The 22,943-nt window shown below is 42.2% G+C and overlaps 1 protein-coding gene across 2 annotated transcripts in view; it reads left to right on the top strand.

Annotated features, from left to right (window-relative positions):
* The window catches only part of ap1m3 (adaptor related protein complex 1 subunit mu 3), a 41,767-nt gene continuing 18,824 nt past the window's right edge, over nucleotides 1-22,943 (top strand). Inside the window, exons 1-4 of one of the 2 annotated variants that reach the window (XM_052073458.1) lie at nucleotides 2-243; nucleotides 15,974-16,130; nucleotides 16,511-16,578; nucleotides 17,390-17,520. In XM_052073458.1, coding sequence (XP_051929418.1) covers nucleotides 202-243; nucleotides 15,974-16,130; nucleotides 16,511-16,578; nucleotides 17,390-17,520 — 398 coding nt within the window. In that variant the 5' untranslated portion in view covers nucleotides 2-201. Of the gene's footprint in view, nucleotides 244-15,973; nucleotides 16,131-16,510; nucleotides 16,579-17,389; nucleotides 17,521-22,943 lie in introns of both variants that reach the window. The other variant, XM_052073459.1, reaches the window with a different exon arrangement.

Genomic DNA, 22,943 nt, shown 5'->3' with positions numbered 1-22,943 from the left:
AGTTAACTTGACACTCGGGGCCAGGAAGCGCCGCAAGTTAAAGCGAAAGGAAACGCGACCAAGAGAAGCAGAGGCTGAAAGAGAGGAGGAAGAAAGATGATGAGAGCTAAAATTGTTGCTCACAAGTGACCCACTTTTGACTCTAGGTACGCTTATAATAAGACCGGTTCCAGCATCCGAGGATTTTACACCTCAACGAAGATGTCGGCGTCGGCGTTATTTATCCTTGACCTGAAGGGAAAGGTAAGTTTTGAAGATCTAAACACCTGCTTCAACAATGTCAACAACCAAATCAAATTGCTAAGTTCTGCACATTTCATGAATTGCAAAATTATGTCAACTTTCTGTTTCTATTTAAAACTGACGTGTCAATAAGAAAGAACCTGTCGAACTGGTTTTACAAAACAGACAAGTTGTTCTTGTGCAGCCATAAACACTTTGTCTTCTATACCCTGTCCCTTTCCAAATTATGCAAAAGCAAACGTTGCTTGATCATTCTCAATGGCCAATTTTATTGACACACATAATAATCGCTTCTTAAATGCATAATTTCAAATTGATTTGTCTCGAGACCAATCTTACTTGACATTGCTTGTTAAGTGTAACTGCCTGAAAAAAGAAATCAAACTACACAAGACTTCGTGAGGGAAACCAGCACAATCGAATTGTGCAAAAGGGTTGTGAAAAATTCTGCCTTTATGATGATAACAATGCCTCATTCTTATTGTTGGCTGTACTCTCAAGACTGGTCAGGCATTATTTGAAATAACATTTTAATTGACATTCACCTTGGCTTTGAAACTTAAGATTTGTTTTAACCCAAAAACTATTTGAGCAATTTGAATCTATGGAATGGTGGCATGTGTGCCCAGTGGTAGGCATTTTACTAAAAATTGCCAGTCCATGATCTGTCAGCGGTCTGGGCCACTGTCCCTCATTATCAATCCGTCATTTTTTTAAGCCACACCAAACTGTAATCCTCAATTGATCAGTCTAACTGTGCTTCCATCATTGCTTCCGTCTGTAAATTTCACCAGTCCATCTATCAGTCTGCCAGTAACCCCAACCCCCCAAAAATATCAAGGTCCAATAGATGGAAAAAAACAGTGTTGCAGTGTGATAAAATGGAAAATGGATTGCACTATATCAGTGTCGCAACTAGGAATGTAACAATATCCAAACCCCATAATACTATCACAATATTGTGGGAAAGCTGCCATAATATTATCACAAAAATATATTGAAAAAAACCCTCATGATATTGTTAAAAAGAAAAAGAAAAAAAAACACAATACCATAAATATTCCCATCGCCGGAATTCTATGGAAAGGAATATCCCTCACCCGGAATAAAAACCTATGCATTAACATTTTGACTACGATCTTACATGTAACCGGAACTTGCGTAAGCGGAAATTCCACTACCCGTAACCCGGATGGAGGTGTAATGCCGCGGGAGCTTAAATACACGCAACACCCACCCGATGCGACGGAAAAGACATCACTGAAACAAGTTTTCACTTCACGTTTTTCAATCATCAGATTCTAAAGGACGACATGTAAGTGAGTTTTTATTGCCGTGCGTTTTACTGTAATTGAGAATGATTTTAACTTTATTCACTTAAGTCCTGGAGAATGCGGCATTAGCTTAAAGGCAGCATCCACTTGACATGACAGAAGAAACGTGTTCGCTTCGCTGTTTTCATTCATCAGTTTCGAAACGAAACTGAAATTGCGAAAGATTTTAACTTTATTCATTTACGTCGTGTAGATCATCGCATCGAAACGTAGAAGAACTGTAACAACTGGAGCAGAGCGAGTGAAATGCATCCGTTTGAGCAAGGCTGGACACAAAGTTAAAAAGATCCAGCAGACACTTGGAGTCGGAAAGATGCAAATCTACGAAACTTTAGAAAACAAGGCATCAATTCAAATCCTAATGACAAGCCACCATCCAGCAAGGAAGCAATGCCAATAGCAACAAAAATCCTTCAATATGCACAAGAATTACCAGACATCGGTGATCAACGGGACAGTTACTTGCAGCTAGCAAGAAAACTGTATGACACGCAGGCAAACATTGTCATAAACCAAAGAATGCATCCAACAAAACAATCCAAAATAGACACATTTTTTCCCCAAGACAGAAAAAAATAAACATTAAAATACTGCACATATTTTACTGTTGTGATTTTTTGGGGATACACCTGTATTGCAGTTTTTGGACAGTATATTTTTGTATTTTATTGATTGTGTTGTTACACGTGCATTTTGTCACCCTACTTGCAGGTTCAGAAAGGACATGTACCATGCTCATTTCCCAAATGAGGAATTTCTGTTATCAGGACAAATTGGACAGCGCAAACACGAGTCCGTACTAGAGAATATTTACTGTAATGTGTTCTTGTACATTACAGCAGTGAAAAATTCCTTCTTCTTTCATAACACATTCATAGTTTTATATACATATAAATACACAGACATGAAAAAATAGACTCAAACAAAGATTGAAAACTTAATAAATAGTGTAATTTGTGTCATAGCAGAGTGAAGGGATGTCAACTGATTCCGACTGCGAAGCCAATCACAGCCGGTCATTACTGTCCCCACAGAGATCCTATTGAAAACAGCACTCACTCTCACACTGTGTGAGTCACACATCGTGTATATTGTCAGTGCAGTCCTCTCTAAGTTCTGGAAACAAACACTTGCGATACAGGCAATGGGTGTTTCTGTAAGTTGTCAAAAAAGAAACAACACAGGCGGCCATCAGTGAAAGACTAACAAGTCCGTTGATACATTACCCGCTTCGTGATGATTACACTGAAAATCCACTTCTGTCAGTGATTAGTGCATCTTTTTCTGAAGTTTCCCTTCATTGTATTGGTCAATCGTCAGCAAAAAGGTTGTCCATCAGTGTTGGACTGACCAACCTTCCGTCACATCTGCCTCACAGTCCAGCAGTGTAGGGCTCGATTCGATGTCCCGATCTTCCTGCATGCGCTGTCTGTGCCTGTTGAAGGCCGAATTTCCACACTATTTGACCAATACAGTAATCAAATACCTTGGTGGATTTCTGCGGTGCTCATTGATGGTTCTCAGGAATGACCACATACACACGTTTATTGAGTCAGGAATACAGAAAAGTGTTTAATCCCTAAAAAATAGTCTAATACAGCATACATCAAGCCAGTTATTCTAGACAGAGCTCTGGTCAACTTCTCCTAACCGCGTGGGTAGTGAGGTAGAGTGACAAAGACGCCTTTCCCTTGACCCACCTTGAATACAATTCTCCAAAAAGGGCATGCCTGTCTTTGTGTGTGTGTGTGTGTGTGTGTGTGTGTGTGTGTCTGCGTGTGAGTGTGCTCAAGCATGGGCAAAAAAGTCCAGGTGTTATCAACTACATCTGTAATATTAGGTGTGAATTGTCCTTCCATTGTGAATCTTTGATGTGGATATGGGCTTTCACATTTGGCTGTCTTTTGTTGTTGGAAGCGGTCATCCTGCCGATTGTTATCTCCAGTCCAGGGGTCCAGCCAGGGTACCCCCTTGCTCATGGCACCTTGGCACCCCCTGTTCCTCCATAATACCCCAAAACAGCCTCTCAATTACACTCAGCAAAACATAAGTATTTGCTGTCACGGATTACAAACCTCCACCCGAATCATCTATAACAATGAAAAGGAGCACTGACACAAAAGCAAGTATTTTGTGACTGGATGAAAAACCGCAAAAAAGCAATATGAAAGCCTACACTGTGAATGAAAGTCCCTTCACTGTGTGGGTTTTCTCGGGGTGCTCTGTTGTCCTCCTACATTCCAAAAACATGCATGGTAGGTTAATTGGACACTCTATACCAGAGGTGCCCACCCTTTTTTGACCCGAGATCTACTTTACAAGAAGCCAAACTCCTGCGATCAAACCCGTTACCACACACACACACACACACACACACACACACTTGGTCCATTCCCAAAACAAACATTTCCACCCATGTGCCCCTCAGTTGGACATTCTTGTTAAGTCTGCGATTGTGTAGAGAATCAGAATCATCTTTACTGGCCAAGTATGTCGAACACACAAGGAATTTGTCTCCAGTATAACACGCTGCATCAGTATCATCATAAACAAGGACATGACAAATAGGTTTGGAAAAATAAGTATGGCAGGACATTCCGTAATGTAAGTGACCCGTAGTGCAGTGGTACCACTCAGTATCAACTGTGAGACAATGTGCAAAGTATCAAGCAGAGCTAAAGTGATCAGTGGTAGCATACAAATGCTATAACAGTTGGTGCAGAAAATCATTGAACCATTTTAAAGTGACCAGTAGCAGTATTTGTAGTCCAAGTGTGCAATTGTGCAGATGACCTTGAGCGCTTTAAAGTGTCTGGTGCAGTGGAGTATACATCAGTGACAGTGGTTCAAATAAGTACAGAGCTGGGGCTACAGTGATTATAGCGGTAATGCTGTTCCACAGGGTTGTGCAAAATTGCAAAGAGTTAATGGCTAGAGGGAAGAAGCTGTTTAAGTGTCTGCTAGATTTGGTGTGCATGTATCGGTAGCGCCTGCCTGAGGGGAGTAGCTGGAAAAGGCGGTGGGCAGTGTGCGCAGGATCCAGTAGGATTTTCCGTGCCCTTGTCTTGATTCTTGCAGTGTGCAAGTCCTCCAGAGTGGGTTGGGCGGTGCCAACTATTTTTTCCGCCGTCCTAACTGTCCGTTGAAGTCGGATTTTGTCCTTTTTTGTGGCAGCCCCAAACCAAACCGTGATGGAAGAACACAGGATTGATTCAAAGACTGCCGTGTCGAACTGTCGTAGTACCTCCTGTGGCAGGCCATGCTTCCTCAGCAGCCTCAGGTAGTACATCCTCTGCTGGGCCCTTTTCAGGATGGAGTTGGTGTTGACTTCCCACTTCATGTCCTGGGAGACTGAGTGTCCCAATTCTCAAAAGTGCTCTGACGCCCCACCTCTTTTGCACCGGTGTTCCATACGTTAGCTGAGCCTGCATCCACAACACCTCAGCCGAAACGTAGTACCCACAATGCATAGCGGATTTGACCAAACTAGTCGGAAACTGTTGACATTCGGTGAGATTCCTGTACACATGCTGACAAAATCCAACACAATGGGGTACGTCGGTGACGTAACACGCACCGTCCCAATTCTGCAATTTTTGTACGCTTGTAACCAGTGCTCTTGAACACAGCCTTCACTTGTACAGTACTATGTGTACACTTCAACAAGGACCGTAGGGTATAGTGTTGATATTGGGCCTTGTCTCATGTCTACCAGGGACTAACACACAGTAACTTACCTTACTATATGTTTATAAGCAATACAGACTTCCCAAGTGAGGTAACCGCTATTGCCTCTTTTTTAACCTTAAAGCTGCCATCATGATTTGTGATGACGCATGTTGCCACCTGAGGCTTCGTGACTTAGATTATTAATTGTCCTCATCTCCCCCACATATGAAGGCTTTATTAGCACACACATACATATGTACAAACGCATGCCAGGATGACGAACCGCCATAATGGACCCTAACAGGGATGAAACAGAAAAATAAATTAGATACGAGACAAGACTGAGTTTGTAAAAAGGAAATACTTGCCCACTTTATTGGGAGACCTGACACAAAGAATCAGGTATGCACTTTTGGAGCATGTTAAGCGCAGAAACATCACTATGGTAGCTCATCCATCCATCCATCCATCCATCATCTACCGCTTATGCCTACTGCCTACTGTTGCCTACCGCCGGGTCGCTGGTGCAACAGCTTTAGCAGGGAAGCCCAGACTTCCCTCTCCCTAGCTACTTCTTCCAGCTCTCCCTGGGGGATCCCGAGTTGTTCCCAGGCAAGCTGGGTGACATAGTTTCTCCAGCGTGTCCTGGGTGTTCCTCGGGGTCTCCTCCTGGTGGGACATGACCGGAACACCTCACCGGGGAGGCGCTCAGGAGGCATCCGAATCAGATGCCCAAGCCACCTCATCTGGCTCCTCTCGATGTGGAGGAGAAGCGGCTCGACTCTGAGCCCCTCCCGGATGACCGAGCTTCTCACCTTATCTCTAAGGGAGAGCCCGGACACCCTGCGGAGAAAACTCATTTCGGCCACTTGTAACCGGGATCTCGTTCTTTCGGTCACGACCCATAGCTCGTGACCATAGATGAGGGTTGGAACGTAGATCGACCTTTCGCCCTTTGGCTCAGCTCCTTCTTCACCACGACAGACCGATACAACGTCCGATACAACCCCTCCACCACAGTAAGGTGACGACTCACGGAGGGGTAGCTCACCTGTTTTAAAATACTTCTCCTGGCGCTCCTGATTCCCTTTGTTTGACAATGCCAGTGGTGAATTGCAGATAAAACAAACTTTGAATGAGACCACTAACAACTTCCGCTGATGCAGGTCCTCCAATTACTCAAGGATTCAAGTAAAGCCCTACGTTATGATGGTCTCAGCAGAATTAATTCTGACGTCTTCAAAACCATTGTTTTCATTGTCCTTTTGACAAGCGAATATCACTCTACACTTAAAACATACTGTAGATTGGCGTTTCACTTGCCAAATCTGTTGCGCACCAATAGTTTGTTTTATTTTTTACCGCTTGTATTTGGAGAGCTAAAATTAGCCCAAGTAATTAGTATATCAACTGTATTTACAATAAATATGAATATTGTAATTAGAATAACTAGTTTTCAAGTCAACTTTATTGTCAAATGTGCCCTATGTGCAACATACAGCACTGATGAAATATATTTCCTCTCAACCACAGGAGAGAGAGAAGCCACTGCGGTTGCCCGCACCACCATCGACAGAACAGTTAACAGTTTTAATTCAATTTTCATGCTTTACAGCACAACTTCATCTGTTTGTGCGAAACTTTTTTTACCGCGCTTGTATCTGCTTTTCATGGTAGCCACTGCATAGTTAAAAGCTATCCAATAGAAGCCAAAGATTTTTGCACCTACATTTATCCTACGTTTTTCTATATTGTTCGTTGTGGTTCAGGGTCACAGGAACGCCCAAGTTCATTCCAGATGACTTTGCACAAAAGGCAAGTTTACACGATGGGGAACAATTGTCAGTAAAACGCAGGGTGCACACTCACTTGTTTTTGCTGTATATGCTGTTAAATATAAATGACAGAATAACCACTTCATTGTGATGACACAACACTGGCTTCATTTATTTGAGAACAGCAAAAGGTACTGACATCGGATCAGTATTCACTTGAATAATCTAGCAGTAAAAAAAAAGAAGAAAAAAAAGCTTCATGGTTGGCATATTATAAACAACAAAGTTTTTTTACTTTCAGTCTTTGCCTCGGGGCAAGTCAGTAAAGTCAGCATCATCCCATTATAATCTCACACCGACACACTTATTTTCATGACCACATCTCTTTTTTTCTCTTCCTGCCCCTCACTGCCCGAGTGCCTGAGCTGTCGGCCTCATGGTGCGATCACCCGCTGTGAAAACTGAAATGTCAGGCTATTGGAATCAGCACAGCCTCATTTGTTCCCACTGTCTTCTGATTGCATTTTAATGAGTGACTCTGTTCGACTCACAGCTTGGGGTTGTCATGTGTAGGGATTGTCTCTTTACCATGAACAGGACTTCAGGACTTCTTAAATCCAACTTTCTAGTTGTGGAAATGTCAAAAAATAGTTCACAGTTGCAGTTTGGTCTAGGCCAAAGTGAGAAAATTAAACAAGGGTGCTCATATTTCACTTCGTTTAGCAATGCCATTATTATAACTGGACAAAAGGTTCTTTGTAAAGCCACAAATTGATTGGACCATGATTGAAAACTTGCATTATTTTCTACAAAAATTATGGTTGACGAGTAACAGTACTTAAAAAGTAACTGCAATTTTTGTTTTACTATCCGAGATGTCACAATACGTTTCTAAAATGTATTTTGATAACTGTCTGCCAACAATGGTTGGTTACCATATCTACCCTGCTGTTCTGTTGGCTGGCGACCAGTCCAAGATTTCCACCCCAACTTCCCAAAGTCATCTGGGATAGGCTCCAGATCATCTTGTAAGTATAAGTTGTACAGAAAATAGATGGATGAGTGAATGAATGGATGTCTGCCAACAAACCATCGATTACTCGAGCTGCTTATTCTCACGAGGGTCGCGGGTGTGCTTTAGCCTATCCCAGCTGACTTTGGGCAGGAGGCGGGGTACACCCTGAACCAGGCAATCGCAAGGCACACATTGACGAACAACCATGTGAATTCACAGTCACACCTTGGGAAGATTTAGAGTCTCCAAATTAATCTACCATGCATGTTTTTGGAATGTGGGAGGAAACTGGAATACCTGGAGAAAACCCACGCAGGGATGGGGAGAACATGCAAACTCGGAATCGAACCGCAGAGTACGTCTGTACGAACCAGTTGATCACTGTGACGTCCTTCCAACTGTTGAATAAATGTGATGTACCTTTCGCCTTTTGGTCATTTTAATGTTGGTCTCTCACTTTGGTCCCTTTAATTTACAAGACTCATTATTGATTGTGTTACTCAGAATTAGGATTCATTGTTACATGCGAAATAGTACTTTGACATTGTTGGACTTTTTATTTTTTTTGTGAACAATTGGGATGAATGTAGGTTGGGTGACAGTTGTAATTTTTCTTCGATTTAGGTACAATTATTTCCCCATTATCTTAACATTTGTGATATACTTATAGACTTCATTTAATAGCTATAGTTATCTTTCTTGCAGTTATACAATATACACTTAGATTGGTCTGAAATTCTGTGACACACTCCTTTCCAATATGTATGTACGGTATGTAAATTTGTGACGCTTTACTGCTGTCATCCTACAATTGATGAGGAGGCGCCAGTGGGAGTATGGTCGTTTCCCGACCCAGAGGTTGTTGGTTCATCCCCAGCCCTTGGAACTATGTCAAAGTGTCCTTGAGCAAGCTACTGAACCCCCTGAAGCTGTGTCATCAGGAGGTAAATGTGAGGTCATCGTGACATGCTTTGATTTCCTTCGTAGGTGGGAAAGCGCTTTACAAGTGAAGAGACCATTTATATGAGGACTATATATACAGTACATTTTTTATATATATATATATATATATATATATATATATTAGAGCTGTCAAACGATTAAAATATTTAATCTAATTAAAAATGTAACTGTCATAATTAACTCAAATGAACTAAAAAATGAATCGTGATTACTCACATTTTTTATCGTTTCTGAATTTCCTTTTACATTTTTTGTCCTATTTTTTCCCCATTTTAATGCTCTCGTCAACATGGAATCATGAACCAGTTTTCTATATGCCAAATGCAAATATTTACTGAAATAACTATTTCGATTTTCAATTTTACATTAACATTTTTCACTTGGTGCAGTTATTCACACATAATCTCTCACACAATATCACTGTCCATCAATAACGGTGAAAAAAATATTTTGTCACACAACAGCTGCTCTAACAGCTTTTTTTATGAAATTAAAACAGAGCAATATAACATTATAAAGTGCACATATAAGGTACTCTAGTACTCAGTCTATAGTGGATTTAAACCATGGTTGCATACTTCATTTTTCTCAAGTTTGCTTTCAGCACAGCAGTCTGTTTCTGTATGTTTGTTGAAGAATAACGAGACACCGGACACCAATGTTCATTATGTGCCGCTGTATTGGAAACTGCTGGCCGTACAAACAAGCACACGCACTTCCCCCGTGCTGCAGGGGCAAACCATTCTGAAAGGGGGAGGGGGGGGTTCACTCCCCTTAACACAGTCAGGCTATGTTGATTGTATTGGTCCTTCTTGCGCGGAAGTCTCTCTACGGTTTTTGTGTCTACCTCATTTCGAATGACTACACTTGGTTCGATGACAACACTGGAGACATTTTACTTTCGCTAGGTCTCTACCACTGTAGCGCGCTGTCACTGTCAGATGAACAGAGAAGCTCCACCCGCTCTATTTACATGGACACAGAACACTGTGACCTTCCACACAAAATAGTTCCAAACAAGTAACAATCGTGTCAGTGGCATACAGTACATCGTATACCTGTATGATACAGAGAGAGAGAGAAGAACAGATAACTTTGGTCTTGTCAGTGGAGCAATATGGCAACTTTTTAAAAGTAAACTTTCCATTCATAAACTCTAAGTATCCGTTTTCGGTGTCTTGCGCTGCCGTGGCTGGCAAAACAGAGATGGTCGTGGACTTCTGCAGCGCGCTTGTTCTTTTGTTTCTGGTGTATTTATAGAGCAACGTAACATCCGCTTGTGACGTGTGTCGCGTTAATCTCGCCAGAAAAAATTTAATCCTGTTAAAATTCATTTAAATTAATGCCAATAAAAACGCGCTAAACTGACAGCTCTAGTGTATATATATATATATATATATATATATATATATATATATATATACACACACAAATACTCGTTTTTACTGAAAATAATACACACACGCACATTTAGGGCAGCCCGTTAGTTGAGTGGTTAGCACGTTGACTTAACAGTGCAGAGGTACAGGGTTCAATTCCAGTTCCGGCCTCATTGCGTGGGTTTTCTGCGGGTCCTCTGGTTTCCTCCCACATTCCAAAAACATGCAAAAACTGATTGAACACTCCAAAAAAAATGGTTTGGGTGTCCCCCGCCTACTGCCCGAAGACAGCTGGGATAGGCTCCAGCACCACCCACACCCCCTGTGACCCTTGTAAGGATCAAGCGGTTCGGAAAATGAATGAATGAATGAATATATACTGTACATAAATACATATATTGGGTATATATATGTTATGACATAGGACAGGGGTGGCCAACCTGCGACTTGCGAGCAGCATGCGGCTCTTTGGCTGGTTCAATGCGTCTCCCGGGCTTTCACATGACAAGCGTCGAAAACGCCTCGGCACTGGTGATGCCATTCAAACAAGGCGCAAACTACACAGAACGTACTACGTCAGCCGAACATCACTCCTGTTACTTGATTGACATAGACATAGGATTGATTGACACCGCTTATGCGCAAACAATGGCGCTAAGCACTAAGCTAGTCAGCAAATTACCTCTGATTTTAAGGCAGGGGTGCCCAATACGTCGATCAGAATCGACCGGGAGCCAGCAAACTGGTCCCAAGTCGACCGCAAGGGGTGGGTAGGAGGAAATGGGTTCGGGAAAAAAGATTAGTTTGTTTGTATCTTGAGCTTTCATTCATTTTCGGCCCGTTCCGACTGTTGGTCATCGTGGTGTGCACGCATATGTGCGCGAGTGCACTGGCGGCCACCTGCGTGAGTGTGTGCGCGCGCGCGCAAGTGTGTGTGCGTGTGTGTGTGTGTGTGTGTGTCTACGCGTGTGCAAGGAAGGGTATGATGTGGCTCTTTGCAGTTGAACCCCCATTTCTTTAGCTCCATGTTAAATATTGCAAGAATATCTATCACCCGCATGACACACTTTTCCAATATTGTGCATCCCTACTTCGTGGTTTGGTTCTGAGATAAATCTTTTGTGACATTATTCCTGGAACTTTGCTAACACACCTCATATACCATATCTGGTGTGTACTTTTATGATTATATTCTCTCAGAAGGAAAAAAGTAACTTCCTTGGCAATGTCAGCATTGGAGTTTCTTTTGATCTGAGAAATTGTCTTTTTCCTAATTCTTTCTTGCCGGTGATCCCTAGACGTGTAGTACTGTGTTATAGAACTATTGTCACACAATCTTAGCTGTGACATATTCATTCATTCCATTTTTCCTGGCCCGGGTGACAACACTTGCCTGGTATTTCCTTTGAATTCATTTCCTTTTGTCTGTGTTGCATCATGCAACACAGCCTCCTGCCTTCCAAAATTTGAAAGTGTGTGTGATCCCTCAAGCGTTGGAGCTTTGATTGCTCAGTGGGTGTTTCTTTGTATGTACAGTGTTGAATCATTGTTTATGTATCCATTTGTAGCGATTGTGGTCTAAAATCGAACCTAACCCAATTTTTACAGCTCATTAATATTGCATGTTGGTTGAATATAAATGATGTCACTCAAACATTTGAAATGGCTTTGTTTTGTGTCATGTCTTTCATCTGCTATTTTCTGGAAAATTAAAGTGGACCTCTGATGACCCGTTTCGAGGTATTGATGGGGAAACAGCAACATTGTGTTATAAGTTTGATAAATATCTGGTGTTTCCACTTTTCTATCGAGTCTTGTATTCACCAAAACAGCACACCGACAATCCCCCTGGTTAATTTTCATACAAGGCATCATGTTAGGAATGACTGTGACGTTGCATCATTGCCTGGGCCTTCCTTTGCACTCATCAGTTTCTGTTAAGTCGCATGCCAGGTTGTTGTTGTCTATTGTCACCTAATGCTTGGGGCTGGTTTATTAACTATGTCACTGCCATATCCCAAATCAATTCAAATGGATGCTGTGTACTTGTGCTGAAAAAACACGTGTAGAATGTCTAAAAAAAGGTAACATCCAATTTAATCATGATGGTAAATGAAGTGCACTTTTTAATTGCTTTATCTACACTATAGCTCAGTGTTTTTCAAACTTTTTTTGAGCCAAGGCACACTTCTTTCATTGAAAAAATCTCGCAGCACACCACTAGCTGAAAATGTGGAAAACCCCCCCCCCGCTTATTTGAACAATTACGTGTTATATTGTTACTACAACCTTTATTAACATTGAAGAATGACGGTATAACAGTTTGAATTGTAATCAAATGAACTCAAAGAAAGAAGTATACAGTATTCTCATCATTGATTGTTTCACCGTCATCCTGCATTCATGCGTCACAAATTCGCTTGTCTCTCGGCTAAACACAAGGTAATTGGCTAGCTGTTGCTCCTCCCTAGCGGTGTGAGAGGGTACTACATGATTACTTTCTGGGTGATAGACCGCACAGGCATATAAATTGGATATTTTCCCGCGGCACACCACAGGAGAAAACACTCCTATTAATTGTTCAAACTGCTTTGCCAAACCCCAAACTCAATTTTTGGAAAACATATCGCACATACATGTGTGCTAATGACAACATAGCATTTAAGTTTATGTGTATTTTTGTTTTCACCCCGGGAGCGAGTGGCCAAACTCCTTTCGTCTGCCACTGTAACGGTGAGGCAAGTAATGATGTAACAACAAACAAAAGCGTTGATTGACTTTTGTGTATCTGTGTGTGTGTGTGTGTGTGTGTGTGTGTGTGTGTGATGTAAATTGAATGTGGAAATACTCATTTGGTATTGATTTTTAACGGCCAGTTCTCCGCGAACGATTGTTTTTTTTCCCTTGTTATCGAGACATCTATGCGCTTTGCATTCCGCCATGATAGCTTTTTCATCGGCCAAAATACTGTGCGATTAACGACTGCCTGCGGCAGCCAATATCTAAGTGCACTTTTCAACGACACTACGTCACGGCTCTGCTCCCAGCAAAGACAGAGCAAGTACAGTATGTTTGTACGTGTTTGCTGCCAGGGCGTCTCCTACAGAAACGTCCCCTGAATTTGCTTTAATACAGCCTGTGGTAATCTTTTATCCAGCCCACAGCCTCTGGCATAAAATTCATAATATCCGGGCCGTAGCCCTGTTGACCAGCATTGAAAATACACCAGTGTTTTTCAATCCTTTTCGAGCCAAGGCACATTTCTTTCATTGAAAAAAATCCAGCGACCCACCACTACCTGAAAATGTGAAAAAAGCATATTTTGACAATTACCGGTAAGTGTTATCATGTTACTATAAGCATTTTTTTTTAACATTGAAAAATGACACCATATTATAACATAATATGGCGTCCATTTGAATAGGAATCAAATCAACATCAATTCAATATTTGGTGCATTCATTTTAATGGCAATTAAAATATAGTCAATTAGAACTTTAATTTGCTCAGGGTCGGATTGTTTTCTGTGTGATAGAAGGTTCTTTTTCTCCTGGTCGTTTGCGCTCTCCCGCAATATTGTGCCAATCCCTTTTCCCATCTTGAGACTTTGTATAATTCCATCCATTCCACTTTTCTGCTGAATGTGTCACTGGAGGTAGTCCAGCTTCCATTTAGTCCATATTTTTCGCTCTCAACTTTAGCTTTGTAAAACCTTTTGCAGAGCATACATTTCTCAACCGAAAAAGAAAACATTTCACCCAGTTTCACTGCTTGTTCTTCTATTTGCACATACTGCAACAGCCATTCCAACTTAAAAAAACCACAGTTCGTTCTTATTTTGGTTTCGGGAGTCGACGTATCACATTCACTGACCGGTCGTTTCGCCACGATAAGGCATTAGCTTTAGCATCACTTACCGCCACCGCACTGTTATTGTTATGCAGCAGAGAACATGCGCAAGTACTGTCAATGCCGTAATTGGCTGCATAGCGTCATTGCATCATATCGTGTGATTGGCTGGACACCCATCACTCACTGAATTACACAGCAAATTGATAGATAGAGGGAAAAAAAGTTATATATCTTATTCATTTGCAGTGCGTTCACTGCACTGGATAGATTTTCTTGTGCACTGAGAGTGTGCGACCAGTGCGCAGTTTAGAGGGAACATTGGTGCCGTTGCATCTCCAATGTCAGGCGGTAGACTGCACAGGCATACTATATTGGATAATTTCCCACGGCACACCTGACAATATACCCTATGCCGCGGCACACTGAACAGGGTTTGACAAACACTGAAATACACGTTAATGCAATGGCACATTTACCCACTGTGGGTAGCAGCACTCTGTCCAGCTCCATGACCCTTGCGTGACAGTTTCTGGGAAAAAAATAAACAAAAATTAAACAAACAACAAAGTAAAGTTGACTGCTTGTGGGCTGACAATTCAAGGAATGGTGGAGATTGGACTATTGTTCCACTGAAGTTGTGAAGGTGGTTCTGTTTGGCTACAGAGCCATCTGTTGGTGCCAAACAGATCAATCGTGTTTCGTGACCTGCCTCATTTGCAAGTAGCCTGTGGTTGTTCTTAAAGAGTTCAATGTTAAGAGACATTTCCAAATAAGACATGCTAATACCGAGGACATTACGGCGAACGAAAGCAGTGATAAATTGAAGCAACTGGAAGGCAGTTTAATGTCACAGCAGCGGTTTTTCAGGAATTTCCTTTCTATGGATTCAAACCCCCCCATAAAATTCCCCATCACTTCCAATTCTCACAATGTACAGATCATTTTGCTTTACTCGTTTCTGCAGTTGATCATGGTTCATGTCAAATACATTTGAGTTTGTTTCACTTTTGTGCTATCGTATGCCCCCCCCCCCATTCCCCTTTTCAAAAATATAACATATATATTTAATTATGAGCTAAAGTACCAGTATTAGCACACTTTTGGTTTTCAGAACAATTTGATGTGTTTGAAATCAATTTGAAGTATCTTTCACATCCATTGTCTGATGATCAGATTAGGATTATCTACTATATAATGCTCAATTTACAAGAAGTCTGTCTCGTTTAGACCTGCTCCGTCTTCATTTTATGGGAGGGATTGTCAATTCTCGGTTTAGGTAGCCATAATCACACATTTATATGAATATGATGGATGTTGAAACTCTAAATATGAATATTATTAGTCTTATAAATCAATTTGCCTGTATGTAGTGAATGTACAATCCGGATGCCCAGTGCCACCATCGCGTCTCTTCTAGAACTGCCTTGGGAATCTAATTTCTGGGTTTGGGGACCACACTTATCATTGATGGGGGAGAGATTAAGTGTGGGCTGTGATGTGTTGGTCATGTCCATTACAGTATACATTTAAAGAGTGGGAGCATTACAATTGTCATAAATTGTGTCGCTTACATTTAAAAACAGTTCATATGTTAACATTTGTTATGTGTACCAGGTTGTAGTGAAGCACCGTGAAGCTGGAGTGCATGGTTACCTCAACCAGAAGCTGTAAATATTTCATGTCACCATTGTGCTTCTCTGACAGTGTCCTTTGCCTCGATATTCTTTCCTGTGATGCATCCAGGTCTTGATCTGCCGCAACTACATGGGAAACATGGATATGAATGAGATTGACCACTTCATGCCATTCCTAATTAAGCGGGAAGAAGAGGCAGAGATGACTCCACTCATCACCCACGGCTCCTCACATTTTCTTTGGATCAAACATAACAACCTTTACTGTATCCTGTATTCATGGTTGTGCATTGTGTCTCCATTTTTTTTAATGGGGAAAATACTGTTAAGAAATGCTCCTAGCCAGCATCTGGGCCGCATTTTAGTTTCACCACATAATGCAGCAGCTGCAAAAAAATAGCATCACAACACCATTCTGCGTTATGCACTGCAAGGTGCATGTTTTTGAACATTCAAATCAGTGTTCCGTATTATTCATATATAATGGAATTTTGGTTCTAAGTGCTATTCCTAATCAGACAACTGAGCCAATGCACTTCCCCATGGCCATGTTCTCATTTGCTGTATGTGTCAAATCCATTCAGCCTAACATATTCTGCATTTTTCTCTCCAAGTGCAACGATTTCTTAACATATCTTTTATTCAGTGGTAGCCATGACCAAAAAGAATGCCAATGCTGCCCTGCTATATTCCTTCCTTTATAAAATTGTCCAGGTGTGTATCTTTTTGTCTAACTAGCATCCTTTGGTTAATGAGGCCTTTGTCGACAATTTGTCATTGAGCATCTCAGTCAGACTGGTTCAATTATTTCTTCAGTACGACTGTCTAACATTTTGTTTGATATCCCATTGGATAACAATACATACAGTAGCTTGGTGTTTGTTCGCATCAAAACAATTAATTATTAAAGCAGAGTGGGCTTTCTTTGAATGCCTTTAGATATGTATTTCATGACCACTCGCAATGCATTCATAAATGTTTCAAGAAATCTCCCCTGAATACATCATCTTGATCAAAATACCTTTTCGGCAGTGTATGGTACTTCAAATGTGTGTTTATTAATTCAGCAAATATTGTATTGCTCAAACATTTTTCCATTTTACCCGGGTTTGGTTATTTATTTTTTTTTTTTTTTGAGTTCTCTCAGAATACTGTGTTCCCAACTAAGAGGTTATTAGTGAAGTATAAATAACACTGTTACTGCTACTTACAATTAAATTAATTACTTACGGACCCTGTCTGTCCCTCTTCCCCGTCTCTCAATAGTTGTAAACTAGATGCTTTCATTTATAATCTGTAACTCTTTGATGATGATTTTGTTAAGGATAATTAGAATGTGATTGGCTGGCAACCTAGGTTAACCCTATTCAGATATCCGGCATTGTAATTTGGAGTACATCACTTGCTTGCAAAAACATGAGATATGCATATCTTAAGTTTTTAGCATAACATGTTGAAATAGAAATGTGACAATTACTTTTAACATTTTTTTGTAGGGAAACTGACTTCTTTTATCTCGGTGTAGGTGTTTCAGGAATACTTTAAGGAGCTGGAGGAAGAGAGTATTCGTGACAACTTTGTGACAGTGTATGAGCTGATGGACGAAGTCATGGATTTTGGATTCCCACAAACAACTGACAGCAAGATTCTCCAAGAGTAAGAAACCGTATTTTAATCACAGTACCTTTTTTTTCACAACAACAGGAGTGGAAATATGCATTCTCTAGTTAAATGTGACAACATATTTTTGGTGCTTATTGTTTTGTGAATGCTACTTTCCCGGGCATGTCCTTTTTTGCCTTTGTTGCAACGTCCTGTGCATGTTTTATTAGTAATCTCAGGCGGGGGAAAAAAAGATTTATTTGGATCCTGCCTTTGTGATGCTTGTCTGCATTTGAGTACACCACATTACACAGCCGGCTAAACCGTTGGTTCCCTTTAATTAAAGGAAAAAAAACACAATAGCCACTTGAATAACATGACATTGATAAAAGCAATAATACACACAAAGCGTCTGTGTGGATATATTAGAAGGACATAAAACAAAACTGTCGTTCTGAAGTCACATCAGCTCTAAATTGAACAGGCGAGTAAGGCAAAAGTGGCATTCAAGGAAACGTACATGCAGTACAGTATGTGGCATTGCATCCAGCATATCACCAAATACCATAGCAGCCACAAACCTCAGTGACTCTTTTGCTGCAAAGTTGACCATTTCTAGACCCTTTTTGAAAACAACAGACAAAGAATGAAGTGGTCCTCTGGCCCCTGCAGACAGCAGAATCATTATTTCAACTATATCACCCAGCCCTACTAATCAATCAATTTTATATATGCCACTGTTCAGCTTTTATAGATTGATAGAAAGCCCACATTATTTCGGTTTTTATCAATAACATTTAATGCATCAACTGAATTTTTTTCTGTTTGAGACTCGTAGATTCCTGTTTATGATCCTATTCGTTTGAACCACAAAGGCGGAGTCCACTAGAAAAAAATAATACAAGTATTTTTTTTTCACTTGCCGGTTACATGGCATTATATAAAAAGTGATTAGCCATTTTCACTTATAGCCTGCACACTGACACAATTAATCCAGTTCCACATTTTGCACTCGCGATCGCTGCTCGTTAAATGATATGTCCACTAACGTGGCAAAGTAAACAATCAGACTTGGATATTCCAACCATCCATTATCCGAGCCGCTTATCCTAACAAAGGTCACTGGAGCCTATCTTAGCCGTCATCGGGCAGTAGGCGGGGTACACCCTGAACTGGTTGCCAGCCAATCGCAGGGCACGCTTGGGCATACAAATAACATTCACAGTCACAACTAGAGACAATTTAGTATTCAAACAACATGCCTTGCATGTTTTTAGAATGTGGGAGCAAACTGGAGTACCTGGAGAAAAGCCACACAGCCATGGGGAGAACATGAATGCTCCACACAGGAAGGCCGGGCCCGGATTTGAACCCACGACCTCTGCACTGTGAGGCGGATGCGCTAACTAATCGACCTCCATGCCGCCTAGAGTTGGATAGTTACATATTCAATTTATACAATATTTATTTTATTTATTTTTACATTGTATTGTCTGTACAGTGTCCTTGGGTGGCATGAAAGGCGCTTTTAATATGAAATGTATTATTATTATTATTATTATTCAGAAACGATTTACCATGATGCATATCACATGGACTTCTGCCTTGTGCACGCAGAGTTGAAGCGCTTTTGCTATATTATCCACCCCCACATCCCATGTACCATCCAGACCATTAAAACTTGCACCTGAACTAGTGCATGACCGGAAGACATTTTTACAGGCCCACACTGATAAGTTAGGAGCATTAATGGTGCAGTCTCAAGCACAGTTTCAAGCACTGTACTGGAAAATCGTGTTTTCGTCTGCTCCTGTGGACTTAAACTATAATACTATGATTAAAGTTAATGTTGACTCCCATCCCAGGGCGATCCTCTGGGATGGCCGAAAATCTAGCAATCGATAATGTGCACAATCACATCTATATGTGAAGTACGAGTTATGAGCACGACAGTTCAGAATTCATGGAACTATCAGCAATGTTACTGCATCAAACACAAGTCACAGTAACAATTTCATTTTAACAAAGTGCAGCTTAAATTTAATGTAACAGTTAAATAAGACACACATTCCTTGAAGTGTGGCTCATCCAAATGTATAACTTGGATATGATATTCAGAGGAAATTTGACAGAAAACAGTGTGTTTGAGCTTCAGAGGGTCTGTTGATTATTTTTCATTGTGTGACCTACTGTATAAAAAAATGACTTGAGCTACAACAAATAATGGAGCTTTTATCCAGGGACTGAAATGAACTGAGCCACACAGGCAGTGACTGTGCCACTCAAGCATGATGTGTTTATACTCTTAACAGTGTTGTTTCTGTTTTTCTTTGCTCAGAGAGGCAGTTCTGTCCCACGATAGAATTAGTATTTTCGCCATAGCTAGCCTACGGTACCAGCAACGTGTTTCACTCTCAATTCACAGTGCACCCCTCTACCACCACCCCGAACATTGCTCAGGCAAATTCGAGCAGTTTTTTCAAGGTTGGAGTCGTGGTGTCTTCTACATACATTTTTGTATCAGATGATACTTTAATATGTTTAACATGCTGTAGGGCGAATGAAAAATTCTGACATAAACTGGGGCAGTACTTAAGTCTAAAGGCCAAAGCGACAACCACATGGACATCACTGTGGCAATATGGTGCACAGTTTGCATTTATACTTGCGTGAAAGCCACACTCGTTGTTTTGAAAATGTGTTGCTGTTTCACTCCCAAGTCAAAGGGTATCGCTCGGGCTGGGATTGAATAGGACACCACAGGGTGGAGTTTCCACTTCATTTAATGGGTATTTCTGGTCGCCATTTTTACATTGCAGAATAAGGAATAAAGCAACAACTATGGAGATCGTGCCTGCTAGAACAAAGGCACCTTGATGACTCACTGAAGCATTTAATTGTATTGGGAAACCGATCAAGAAGGCAATGACGGTGGTATGTGCGTTGGTTTCTTTACACCTGTAGATACCATCTACGCAGCCGGCAAACCTAGCTCGCATCATTGAGGTGTGGTGCCGATCCTCTCCTGCATGGTGACAAATACATTTTCCTTAAAGTGGCCTTGTGTATTGTGGAAAAGCATGTGACGAGAGATGATGTGCGCAGCAACGATGTGCGCAGCAACGATGTGCGCAACAATGATGTGCGTAGCAAAGATTTCTGACCATTTGTTGCAGACCGGTCACACCGGTGCTGCAAGCTGAACTGAGTTGACCTGGGGCTTCTTCATACTCACAGGGTAGCTAACGATGCCTGCGGCAATGCCGTGCACAGTTTGCTTCATTCGCTTCAGTTCAATTGCAAGCCACTCCTAGTTGGAGGCTATCGCTATGGCTGGTATTGACGAGGACACCACAGGTTGGCCAATTCTGTTACTTTCAGGAACAAGGAACTATGAAACAACAAAGGAGACAGTGGCTGTGTCTGAATATCCTCCCACACCACATGTGACACTATAATAGTAGTCCCCTCATTTTGTCTGGCGAGAACCGACTCAGTCTTTATTCCTCATCGCAAATCATGTGACCACTCTACCTGTCATGACTCACTGGCACATTAAGATCTCTGACTATGTATTGTTACTAAAATATATTTCAACTGCATTTTATTTCCTTTGTTGTACATATTTTCAATTACCGTATTTTCTGGATTATAAATCACTCCGGAGCATACGGTACGTCGCACCAGCCAAAAAATGCATAACAAAGAAGAAAAAAAACATAGGTGAGTATTAGTCGCATTTTGGGGGAAAATTTATTTGATAAAATCCAACACCAAGAACATACATGTCAGCTTGAAAGGCAAAACAAAAATAAAATAGAGAACAGCAGGCTGAATTAGTTTATGATGTGCGAATGTAACATGACGCATAAACAACAAACTGAGGATACTTTTGAGAAATGCACACTTATGTATGGCAAATGTCAATATCAATCCGTGGACGAAAACCACACTGCTCCTCCTCAATCTGAGGCTCGACTTCCTGATGGACCCTCCTCTCCAGCACCCCTGAAAAGACTTTACCAGGGAGGCTGAGGAGTGTGATCCCTCTGTAGTTGGAACACACCCTCCGGTCCCCCTTTTTAAAAAGAGGGACTACCACCCCGGTCTGCCAATCCAGAGCGATGTTGCAGAGGCGTGTCAACCAGGACAGCCCCACAACATCCAGAGCCTTGAGGAACTCCGGCCGGATCTCATCCACCCCTGGGGCCTTGCCACCGAGGAGCTTTTTAACCACATCGGTGAATTCAACCACAGAGATAGGAGAGCCCACCTCAGAGTCCCCAGGCTTTGCTTCCTCCAAGGAAGGCGTGTTGGTGAAGTTGAGGAGGTCTTCGAAGTACTCTGCACACCGGTTCACAACGTCCCAAGTCGAAGTCAGCAGCGCCCCATCCCCACTGTACACAGTGTTAGTGGTGCACTGCTTCCCCCTCCTGAGATGTCGGATGGTGGACCAGAATTTCCTCAAAGCCGTCCGGAAGTCGGCTTCCATGGCCTCATGGAACTCTTCCCACGCTCGGGTTTTTGCCTCAGCGACCACCAAAGCCGCGGTCCGCTTGGCCAGTCAATACCCGTCAGCTGCCTCTGTGGTCCCACAGGCCATAAAGGCTCGATAGGACTCCTTCTTCAGCTTGACGGCATCCCTTACTGCTGGTGTCCAACAGCGAGTACGGGGATTGCCGCCACGACAGGCACCAACCACCTTACGGCCACAACTCAGATTGGCCGCCTCAACAATAGAGGCACGGAACATGGTCCACTCGGGCTCAATGTCCCCCGCCTCCCCCGGAACATGGGAAAAGCTCTGTCGGAGGTGGGAGTTGAAACTCCTGACAGGGGATTCCGCCAGACGCTCCCAACAAAGCCTCACTATACGTTTGGGTCTGCCAGGACGGACCGGCATCTTCCCCCACCATCGGAGCGTACTCACCACCAGGTGGTGATCAGTTGACAGCTCCGCCCCTCTCTTCACCCGAGTGTCCAGAACATGCGGCCGCAAATCCGATGATACAACTACAAAGTTGATCATTGAACTGCGGCCAAGTGCACATATGGACACCCTTATGTTTGAACAAGGTGTTCGTTATGGACAATCCGTGACGAGCACAGAAGTCCAATAACAAAACACCACTCGGGTTCCGGTTCGGGGGGGCCGTTCCTCCCAATCACGCCCCTCCAGGTATCACTGTCGTTTGCCCACGTGAGCATTGAAGTCCCCCAGCAGAACAATGGAGTCCCCAGCAGGAGTACTCTCCAGCACACCCTCCAAGGACTCCAAAAAGGGTGGGTATGCTGAGCTGCTGTTTGGTGCATATGCACAAACAACAGTCAGGACCCGTCCACCCACCCGAAGGCGGAGGGAGGCAACCCTCTCGTCTACCGTTGTGAACCCCAATGTACAGGCACTGAGCCGGGGGGCAATGAGTATGCCCACACCTGCTCTGCGCCTCTCACCGTGAGCAACTCCAGAGTGGAAG

The sequence above is a fragment of the Hippocampus zosterae genome, chromosome 8, assembly GCF_025434085.1.
Source record: "Hippocampus zosterae strain Florida chromosome 8, ASM2543408v3, whole genome shotgun sequence".
Classification (NCBI taxonomy): domain Eukaryota; kingdom Metazoa; phylum Chordata; class Actinopteri; order Syngnathiformes; family Syngnathidae; genus Hippocampus; species Hippocampus zosterae.
Note: the sequence above shows the minus strand (reverse complement) of the source record. Positions and strands in the feature narration are given on the sequence as shown.